Source organism: Hipposideros armiger, unplaced genomic scaffold (genome assembly GCF_001890085.2).
Source record: "Hipposideros armiger isolate ML-2016 unplaced genomic scaffold, ASM189008v1 scaffold_715, whole genome shotgun sequence".
NCBI lineage: Eukaryota > Metazoa > Chordata > Mammalia > Chiroptera > Hipposideridae > Hipposideros > Hipposideros armiger.
The window spans coordinates 104305-116120 of record NW_017732065.1 but is presented as its reverse complement, the minus strand read 5'-3'; the positions used below and the strand labels follow the sequence as shown (position 1 = coordinate 116120).

Genomic DNA, 11816 nt, shown 5'->3' with positions numbered 1-11816 from the left:
TTTTTGTTTGTTGGGTATAGCCCCCAAATCCTATTTTCTGACCTTTTCCAATCTGGTCTGTACATTGAATCTAGTGGTGGGGCACATCTCATGAGTCCTCATGCATTTGGGTCACACATGGTTGGTGAACACTCTTTTAAGGCCCTCCACCCCGTTCTTCCATTTCTCCATGACTGCACATCTGATGGATTGGGGGTTGTGGAAGGCTGCTGACTCGAGGTGCACATGCCTCTTTTTTTTTCTAAAACTATGAGACATATCACTCAATAAGGGACATTAGATTTGTTGTTTAGCTAGGCTAAGAAATTATATCTTTAGCTGACACGCTGTATCATTGACATTGTTCTAGAAAACATTGTGAAGGAGATCTAATACTCTTTTATTTTTTGCTCTTATTGCATTACAGATTATTTGAACTCCAGAAGGACCAACACCATATAAATTATGAATGTTGAACAAGATGACCTTACATCCACAGCAGATAATGATAGGTCCTAGGTTTAACAGGGCCCTATTTGACCCCCTGCTTGTGGTGCTGCTGGCTCTTCAGCTTCTCGTGGTGGCTGGTCTGGTGCGGGCTCAAACCTGCCCTTCCGTCTGCTCCTGCAGCAACCAGTTCAGCAAGGTGATCTGCGTTCGGAAAAACCTACGGGACGTCCCAGATGGCATTTCCACCAACACGCGGCTGCTGAACCTCCATGAGAACCAAATCCAGATCATCAAAGTGAACAGCTTCAAGCACTTGAGGCACCTGGAAATCCTACAGCTGAGTAGGAATCATATTAGAACAATTGAGATCGGGGCCTTCAATGGTCTGGCGAACCTCAACACTCTGGAACTCTTTGACAATCGTCTCACGACCATCCCGAATGGAGCTTTTGTATATTTGTCTAAACTGAAGGAGCTCTGGTTGCGGAACAACCCCATCGAAAGCATCCCTTCTTATGCTTTTAACCGAATCCCTTCTTTGCGCCGTCTGGACTTAGGGGAATTGAAGAGGCTTTCATACATCTCAGAAGGTGCCTTTGAAGGTCTGTCCAACTTGAGGTATTTGAACCTTGCCATGTGCAACCTCCGGGAAATCCCTAACCTCACGCCGCTCATAAAACTAGATGAGCTGGATCTTTCTGGGAATCATTTGTCTGCCATCAGGCCTGGCTCTTTCCAGGGGTTGATGCACCTTCAAAAACTGTGGATGATACAGTCCCAGATTCAAGTGATTGAACGGAATGCCTTTGATAACCTTCAGTCCCTTGTAGAGATCAACCTGGCACACAACAATCTAACGTTACTGCCTCACGACCTCTTCACACCCTTGCATCACCTAGAGCGGATACACTTACATCACAACCCTTGGAACTGTAACTGTGACATCCTGTGGCTCAGCTGGTGGATAAAAGACATGGCCCCCTCGAACACAGCTTGTTGTGCCCGGTGCAACACGCCTCCCAATCTGAAAGGGAGGTACATCGGGGAGCTGGACCAGAATTATTTCACGTGCTATGCTCCTGTGATTGTGGAGCCCCCAGCAGACCTCAATGTCACGGAAGGCATGGCCGCTGAGCTGAAATGTCGGGCCTCCACCTCTCTGACCTCCGTATCTTGGATTACTCCAAATGGAACAGTCATGACCCATGGGGCATACAAAGTGAGGATAGCGGTGCTCAGTGATGGCACGTTAAATTTCACAAATGTAACTGTGCAAGATACAGGCATGTACACGTGTATGGTGAGTAATTCTGTGGGAAATACCACTGCTTCAGCCACTCTGAATGTTACTGCAGCAACCACGACTCCTTTCACTTACTTTTCAACTGTTACGGTTGAGACTATGGAACCTTCTCAGGATGAGGCACGGACCACAGATAACAACGTGGGTCCCACTCCAGTGATTGACTGGGAAACCACCAATGTGACCACCTCTCTCACGCCACAGAGCACAAGGTCAACAGAAAAAACATTCACCATCCCAGTAACTGATATAAACAGTGGGATCCCAGGAATTGATGAGGTCATGAAGACGACCAAAATCATCATTGGCTGTTTCGTGGCCATCACGCTCATGGCTGCAGTGATGCTGGTAATTTTCTACAAGATGAGGAAGCAGCACCATAGGCAAAACCATCATGCTCCAACAAGGACTGTTGAAATCATTAATGTGGATGATGAGATTACAGGAGACGCACCCATGGAAAGCCACCTGCCCATGCCTGCCATTGAGCATGAGCACCTAAATCACTATAACTCTTACAAATCTCCCTTCAACCACACAACAACAGTTAACACAATAAATTCAATACACAGTTCAGTGCATGAACCGTTATTGATCCGAATGAACTCTAAAGACAATGTACAAGAGACTCAAATCTAAAACATTTACAGAGTTACAGAAAACAAACAAAAGACAGTTTATTAAAAATGACACAAATGACTGGGCTAAATCTACTGTTTCAAAAAAGTGTCTTTACAAAAAAAAAAACAAAAAAGAAAAGAAATTTATTTATTAAAAATTCTATTGTGATCTAAAGCAGACAAAATTATGTGTATTCCTCAGAACCTGTTTTTGCTGCACTTACTTACTATTTCCCCACATCTCGTCTCTGCCTTCCCCGATTGCCATATTTTTCATAGGAGATCTCAATTCCCTAAGGAGCTGGTCTAGAAAATTTTGTAAGAATTCTGTTACACTTTGAGATTTTTATGGTGAATTCTAGTGGTGAGATCCAGTCTATTTTGTCTTTTTTTCTCTTTTATTTTCCCCCTCATGTCCTTATAAGTAGTCCAATGGGGAATGCAATATTAGAAATAGATTTTTAAGAGAGAATGAGGAAAAAAATGCAAGATCTTATATTTTTCATGTAATGACCTGTTCTGTATTTATGAGGAGGACCATTAAATGGAAAAAGGAAAAAAAAAAAAGTAAGCAAACAACAGATTAATTTACATATGAGCATCTATAAAACCCATGATCTTTTAAACAACTCTAGTACCAGAATTTGTAGTTCAAAACCTAAAAATAAGATTATAAATAAAATATTGTTGGTTTTTCTGTACCTGGACACAACTCATTTGTAGTATGGTTCAAATGTGAGAAACTTGAAGGTAATTCAATTTCCTACTTTCTAAGAAAGCAAATGCTACAGTTTTCCTCAGTCATAGCATCAGTGTTCACGGGGTCCTGTTTCATGAGTTGACTTGAGTTTTGAATCTATATATTCGAGGATGCTGTGGTACTTTTTCCCCTCTCATTAGGGTCACCCTTTGTAGAATGTTGAAATTAAAAAAAATAATAATAATGATTTTGTGACGTAAACTCAATTCCACTTGGAAGGAAGTTTCGGTATAATTTATTCACTGTCTTGTAAAATTCTACAGGCTAGGCAAAGCACAGCCACAGAATGGGAAGGTGTTTTAAATTATCTAAGTTGCAAAATCATTTTTGGTGCTGAGTGTCTGCAAATTCAGTTCTATTCAACAATAAGTATTAAAGATCTACTATGTATTAAACACAGATTTTAGTATGGGTACACAACTGACAAGGCCTGGGTCGTGCCCTTCAATCACTCATGATCTACATAATATATGATTAAGCAAACATCAGCTTATTATTGGGGACCAGCTCTAATTTTACTGATATGTGTAAAGCTGCAAATTGTGACCCTGGAGTTTCAAAACATCAGGTTCCTGTTATTACAGAAACCTTTCTGAGTCATGGTTTCTTCCATCCTTCTGGAAGAGCTGTCTTCCTTCTTCCAAATGCAGATTGCCAGAGCTTAAAGAAGTATGAGTCAGGAATTTGCTGTGAACGGACGGATGCATGCAAGAGGTAGCAATGCTAAGACAGTGGTTCTTCACTAAAGGTACTTGAAGGAACTGGAGAAAGTGTAAGTCTGAGAACATACACTGGCTTCCAAGTAAAAATGTAACTTGTTGGATATTGGTACCTTGGCACTCCCCTGATATTTTAATATAGTACGCGTATGACTTTTGTCTTTCTGTGAAACAAATTGAAAAAGCACGCCTCTTATTACTGACCCTTGACACCTGCAACCTCGGTGAAACAAGGGTTGACCAAGGTGGAGCAGTGGATGACCTGCTTGGATACTCACACTTAACTCTGCAGGCTGGACCGCATGCCAGGTTGTGTGATCTCCAGGTGTGAAAAAACAATCATTACCAACAAAGTAGTAGAGGATGGAAAGGAAGGGATAGCAAATAAAGGAGATCACACAAGGGTGCTGCCTCTATTTTTCTATCACCAATTCTCCAGCGGCTCTTCCCTCTCTCATTTCCTACCTTCCTTGTGAGGAACATGATTCACATTTGCTTACACTGTGAAGACTGGAAATAAGGCAAAATGCATATTGACTGTCATTTGTCAAGCGATTCAGTTTTGCATGTGTTTAATGTATTCCCAAGCTGCAAACCACAAAACAAACAAACACAACAAGGAAGATCAAGAATTTGCTAGTACCAAGAAGACTGGTATACATTGAGGGGAAAAAAAATCCTGCCTTTTCTCCATGGCTTATGCTTACCGAGCTGTGTCTCTGCTCACTGTAAACCTTCTTTCATCTTGAGTTTAAAATTCTTAGGGAGTTAGACCCTGTGCACAATTTCCCTTGACTGTGAGGGCTGGCTGAACAGTTAGATAAATTCTACTAAATGAAATAAAAGGTGAACTCGAAGTAAAAAAGTTAGATAAGAAACTAGAGCACACAGTTCAGTCCCGTAGGAGATTATAGTTGCCCTAATGAATCCATTTCAGAAAAAAATATATATTGATAAAAGATCAGTGGAGCCAAACTTGATTTTCACAGTAAGTTTAGAAACACTTTTGACAAAAGGTCCATCCTCATTGCAGGTATTGGAGTTGAAGGGTGGAAGGATTGTATTATTTAAAAGACACTAAAACAAGTTCTAGATGTTTATGATTAGCAATATCTGCATTTACTTCAATGTACTTGGCTTTTGACCCCTCAGCACAGTAGGTGCACTTGTGTATAGAGACATCACACACTGTGATGGGACTGGTTAAACATCTGGTATATCTTTGTAGCAAAACACAATTCAATATTGATCACTTTTTTTATTCTATCCAAAGGCAGCTAAGTGGCAGGGTTCTTAAATACTTATGCACCCAAACGATGTTATTTATAATTAAACACATTAAAGTAACCTCATGTTAATTTTAGTATATATATTTTTCCTACTAAAGATATGCAGTTTGCTTTGGGAATACATCGAGGGTGTTTTAGAAAGATTTCCCAACCTGATTTTTTTATTTAGGAGTCATATTCTTATACCTCTTATACTTACTTGGCTGAGGCCACGATCTTATAAATTCTTTCAACATGTCCAAATGTTTGCACTGGCAAAGTATTAGAAGGAATTGGTACAGCTCACACACATACACCCTCATATTGCTTAATCATTTCCCCTCATATTCTGAATATTTGGGAATCAAATATCATGTTAATTCGAAGGTTGAAATAGATCATTTGACCATGAAACATTGATCTTTTTTTTTTTCTTGAGGAAGAAAAGGTTGCTGTGATTGCTCTTAGGCCTTATAATCAGAGTTAAAATTCAGGATACTATTCAAAACCTGTATACTATGAAATTCTGGATATCGATCTGATAGCAAATAACTTGACAATAGAATGCATATTTCCATGGAAGAAAGAAAAGGAAGAAGGCATTTTTGGAACACAAGTTACTGTAATGTGAAAAAGTATTAAGTGGAATGCCCAGTGTATACAATATTTCCAAGGTAAATGTTGATCATGGTGGTGGTGGGGGAAACCCCAAAAGTAAATCTTTTATATTTTTGGAATAATCTTCAAGATAGGTAAGTAGAAGAGTCAGCCGAGGACTTATGAATACAGGGTGGTGCTCTGAAGTAATGCAATTTTTAAATGATATGTTTAGTTATTTGGTTGGTGCTTCAGCTTACTAGTTTTCACAAGGATATTGAAAACAATGATAACGTTAAATATCACAGACCTAACATGAATGCCTGAGTGAGGCATCATAACCTTCTAGGAAGCCACTTGCTGTTTCTCATAAAATATGCTAACACAGAGTCAAAGCTCTTATAAAAAACATCTCCCCCCAACTCTATACACATCATTATATTTTATTACAATATGTTTCCTATACAAAAGCCACTTCAGATAAAAATAAGCCAAACAGTTCCCTTAAAAAAACAAGGTCCTTTTTTTTTTTTTCTCTTCTTCCATTAGGAGAAATACGAATTTCTAGAAATTCTGTAGTAGATAAAAACCAGCTGTAACATGTTTGTCTTTCCATGCTCTATCAGGATACAAAAGAAGATATATCTGGCTCTATGGGAGAAAAAATTAATCTGAAATTACTGAGAGTGCTGTCAATTCATATCCAAATTTAGACGATAAATGAAGCAATTTACTACACACACCAGTTCATGTCATTTTGTTTCTTCACGTGCTGCCAACAAAACTTCTGAGATTTCAACCTTTTAAGCATTTTTTGAGAACTGTACCTAGGTTATATATTAAATTATACAATTAAATTTTATAACTGTTTAGCAGCAGTACCTGAAACTATGGTTCATTTTGCTTCTGCCCAGGTAAATAAAAAGAAGAAAGAGGGAGGGGGTTGCTGCGAGACAGGCAATAAATAAAGCAAATATTTTAATGAGAGCACATGATATGGAAAAAAAACCCCTGTTTTGTAAATTTTAGTTATGCACAGTATACAGAGATACTCATATATATCCTGTGCAAAATATCGAAAGCAAGAACCTACGAAATGCCAGACCTTGAAGCATTATTTTTTAAGAGTTGAGCCAGTAATTTAATTTTATTTTTGAGGTTATTAATGATGCACTTTATTATAGATTTGATGCTGAATTGCTGAACTTGAACTTGTCCAAATGGCATCAATCCTGTCTGTATCTGCTTGGCAGAAGTAGTGAGCATATGGGTTTTTTTTTACCTGGATGAAAGATTCAGTGTTGTTTGAAGGAGAAGGGCTGGTCTCCATGGTAGAACCCTTTCTGATTTACGTTCTTTGACCCTGATGACTTGGCAGAATATCACCTTGCTCAGCCCCAGGATTTCAGGATGGAAAGCATTATGGGAATTCCCAGAATTTTGTATGCGTGAATATCAGTAAGGCTCCTGAATGGCAATTAGTACATCTTACTTTTCATCCCTCAGTTCCACATTAAGAGTGTTAAAAATAAAGTGGAACTCAGAAATTGCTATTTAAGCATAGTTGTTAGTTTTGTAAAATGAATAGTTCTTTTAGAGAAATAAAAGAAGCTTCAATCCAGCTAAATATGTTGAAACATACACAGGAGCAGTTGTGATATATTTTATGGTACATACTTTTCCTTGGTAGCTACCTTACCATTAAATGCATGTAAAACCCAATTTATAATAAATCCTGAGAGTGATTCGTAATAGTCACTTGAGAGCTATTTTAGTGATCAGAGCAAGCACTGATGTTATGGAGTAAAAATCCACAGATTAATGTCAGAAATAAAATGAGCACATGGAAATTAGTGGGATGCCATTAGGTGTTCATAAGATAATTTAAAAAATAAAAAAGAACTGTGTATCTTATAGCTTACAAAGAGCATTCAGCTGTTCTCTCATTTGTTGAGCCTTGAAAGAATAATATATTTTAATTAACGTATCAAATTTTCTTTGGAATGTACATTTGTCTGTATGTAGAGCTATTAATATTTTGAAGCCATAAATAGAATATAAAGGGGAAAAGATAAAAAAGTAAGTGGTAAAATTACAAAATATGGTTAGATTATTTTTATATCACAATGGACTCATTCATACAGTGATTATGAATTAAGCAACCTACTTGATTCTAAGGCTCTGGACATACAACAGTGAACTAAACAAAACCATACCCCACATGATAGGGTGATCCATTCACCTCGGTTTGCTGAGGTGAATTTGGAGATTGCTGAAGACAAAACTAAGACAATAACTAAAGACCTTATAGAGCGTGTTGACTCTAGTTTATAGATGGTAATGAAGTATTAACATCTTCTATATCATTGAGTGGCAGCCTCAGATTTGGTCACTGGCATGGCAGAAGATAAACAAAATAAAGTTAACAAGTCTGCGGCACAGAGAAACCCCTTTTGGGGGTGTTCCACTGCTACAGTGTAGAGATGATTAAGGGCAATTAAAGCCAGGGTGTGTTACATGGTCCAACTGAATACAAAAGTCGAGCTGAGTTAGCTGGACGTGGTGTCTCATTGGATGTTGGGGAGGGAAGACGGAGTCGCGGTGTCTTTTATTTGTTAACTAGTGGAAACATGGAGGTGAGTAAGGGTTAGAAGATAATGATTACAGTTGGCAGCTGAGGTAGAAGATGGTGTTCTGGGCGAGGTCTCAGGGAGGAAGGTTACATGTGCACTACGTTTTAGAAGTATGGAGTTGGAATATTGTCAAAAACCAGCTGTGCACTGTGAATAAAACAAACGAGTTAGATGAGTCGATCACAAGGCTTTCAACCTGCAAGCCGGGAAACAAGGCTACAGGAGCAACGAGTTCCAAGTTGCTCACAGACGAAGGGACTTTTTGTGGGGAAATGTGGACGTTATTTGGGTTTTTTAGCTGATGCATTGCCTGGTGGTCTTCCCCATTTGGTTTTCTGGACTAGCGATCTTAATCTTGCCACCATCAATATACAACTTGTAGTGAAAACAGAGAGTAGATGGGCCCACTCAGCATGCAATACAAGAAGTGCAGTGGGTGAAAAAGGACCATGAGAAATAACATTTGAAAGGTGTGGAGAGCAAGAGAAAACCATTTATTCAAAATTCATTAAAGGAATATTTACTGAGTCATTACTACAGGCCAGGCCCTCTGCTAGACCCTGGTGCTGTCACTTTAATGATGAGTCCCACGCTATGAAGGGAAGACAAATGACACAGCTATTTCACTGCAGCTCCGAGAAGTGCTATAAAGTCAAATTGCAGGATCAGATAACTGAGAATGTACAACACGGGGATGTGTGCTGGTCTGGGAGGTTTCTTTAAAGTGGTGGCTTTCAAGGGGAGATGAGAAGAATGAACTGCTGTAAGGCAAAGAAGGGTCGAGGCAAAGAGAAGTGGGAACTAAGAGCCTTCAGAATGGAGGGACTGTGGTGAGTTAAGTTCCTGAGGTTTAAAGGAGCAGATGAAAAAGAAGACAAAGAAGATTCAATTAAGAGAACCAAGAGGCAAAGATTTATGATTGCCAGACCGCTAGAGTTTTGGGAAGGGTGTATATCCTATAATCTAAGAAATTGAAAAATACTCAATTTGGCAACTGGTTCATTAGTGATAGCTTTAGCAAGATAGGTTTTAGGAAATGATTGCATTTGTAGAGGTGCTGTGAGAAATGGGGGGAAAAGGCTGTGTTACAGTGGAGAGAGGAAGTTAATTGGCAGGGCAGGAGTGGAGGCAATTTATAGGTTGTTTTGAAAGAATCTGAAAAGTGGAAGTAGATATTAGTGGTGATTGATTTTAACTAGAAGGAAAAGATGGACGACAGGGAAGTTGCTATTCTAAGGCATTTAGACTTAATTATATAGGCAAAAAGGGAACCATGGAAAAGCAAAATATATGGACTAGCATTTATATCAGAAGAATTAATTTATGGAAATGAATGGGAAATCAGTAAAATTGTAAATCCCAATCTAGCTATACTTGAAGAAATGATGGGAAAATTACTTCAATTTTTTTTTAATTACCTCTTATCTTTGTGAGTATATCGCATGAGTGACCCACTCTTAGCGGGAGATAAAGAGCACATCCTGAGGAATCATGGACTCACGATGTCTATCCAAAGTCCTCAATGTCATCAATAGGTTCTATCACTTTAAGTGAAACAACGTATAATGAAACAAAATTTACCAAAGGCTACTTGGTATAAATGAGAGTTAAGTTCCTACAGCTCTCATCCATGTTGTAACAAAATGATGTTGAAGAAAACCATGTTATTTGAGAACCTGCTAAATTCAGACTAGTTTATAATTTACAACTGTTTGAAAGAACAGGGAACAAATACCTTAGGTAAGTTTCATGAGTGGCTATTCAATCCATTTGAAGAGGTTTTTTCATCCCTTGATATGCAATCAAGTAATAAAATTTGCATTTAATGAAAGAACAATGACACATGGTATTCAAAATACTACAGAGTCCATTATAAGACTGGAATTAGGTTATAATCTATTAAGTAACTTATTAATTGATGTCATAATAGCTCAGAGCAAAAGAGTACAGTTACAGTTTTGCAATATAGTCAGATAAGAAGTATGATGGATGGAAGGTATGAAGGCTTTTAAAGTTATGAGAAGAATATAGAAGATAATATCAAAGAAAGCAGTGGAAGCTCCAGTATGGAATGAATGAAATCTCTAGGAACCAGACACAGGTTAGCATGTTACTGTGAGCACCAAGACACAGACAAGAAGGGATGTAAGACATCTCTTCCACCTCAAGGGCCTCTATGTAACATTTACTTGCATCACATGTATTATTACTACAAGGATCTGAAACCTTTTCAGAGTGTTAGTACTTGTTCCAAGAGAAATGATATTAAATTGGTAAGTGACAGTTGTTTCTAATTTATTTTTCCATTAAAACATTTTTATAAGCTCTCCACTCATGCTGGCATACCAGAATACAGCATGATATATTTATCACACATTAATAAATTACTTGTGTATCAATAAGTAACATTTTGAGAAGCACTTATGAAAGGATATCTGGAATCTGCTTGCTGAAGCATGATAACTGGGTTTCCCATTCTTAGGGTGCAGATCAGAGTAAAATAGTTCTATGCTAACCATTAAGTATTGGGGAAATAAAAAGAGTCATGAGGAGGTAAACTCACCTGGGTCACGATGGTAATTGTTAGAACTGGAAACACAGTAGAGGCAAAAGGAAAAAGGAGTTTATAATGAGACACAAGGTCTTTTAAAAAAAATCACAATCTCTCAGTCTATTAACCTAACTCTAGTGGTTTAGACTCTCCATTACTTTCTTTTAGCTTTTGATTGCTTACAACCACAGCATCAATGAACATCCACCATCATTTCATTTCATGCCTTCTTAGTGTGTCACGAAATGGAAATTTTAGTGTAGAATTTAGACAGACTCCTTGCCTAGTGTTGCTGATCTTCATTTTCTACATTTTAATTGATTAATTAACATCCATTAAGCATCTAAACTCTGCATCCAATAGATCAAATACATGTATTGAGATTTTACTTTACCATTTTTATTCTTTGGTCCTAAACTCATGACCACAAACATGTTTGCAAAACAAATTATTTTTGCTGTTTTTTATTTTATTTTATACCTGGAGATTTTCGTTCAGCTCTTCCATGGCTATGGAAAATGTCCTACATTTTCAAATATTTGTGTTACTTGCTTCTTTAAGCATTTGGCACCAACATTCTGTTTTTTAGCCATACTTTCCTTGGATCAAATCACACCTCATTAGATTTACCCATTGTCATTGGATTCCAGTCATAAGAATTTTTGGAATATATATATATAGCCTAAAGGAAAGAAGTAGAATATCATCAAATCATTGCATCTGTTCTAATTCCATCTACTCAGGTTTTCAATTTCAAATATTTTTCTTAACCACCCAATCACTAATTACAATATTTTAGCTTTTATTTTTGGGTTCCATATTTCCATAAAAAAGACAAGATTTGACTTATTTTAGACTTCATGACTCTAGTACTTGTGTATGTATGTGTGGGTGTAAATCCGTGTGCTTCTTTCTCACACTTACATTCTCCTTTCT

The 11816-nt window shown here is 37.8% G+C and overlaps 1 protein-coding gene across 8 annotated transcripts in view; it reads left to right on the top strand.

Annotated features, from left to right (window-relative positions):
- The window catches only part of LRRC4C (leucine rich repeat containing 4C), a 712446-nt gene extending 708207 nt beyond the window's left edge, over positions 1 to 4239 (top strand). For all 8 annotated transcript variants that reach the window (XM_019627148.1, XM_019627147.1, XM_019627149.1 and 5 more), the window contains one exon: positions 407 to 4239. In XM_019627148.1, the coding sequence (XP_019482693.1) occupies positions 449 to 2371 (1923 nt within the window). In that variant the 5' untranslated portion in view covers positions 407 to 448 and the 3' untranslated portion in view covers positions 2372 to 4239. The remainder of the gene's footprint in view (positions 1 to 406) is intronic.
- Positions 4240 to 11816: the final 7577 nt, after the last annotated feature.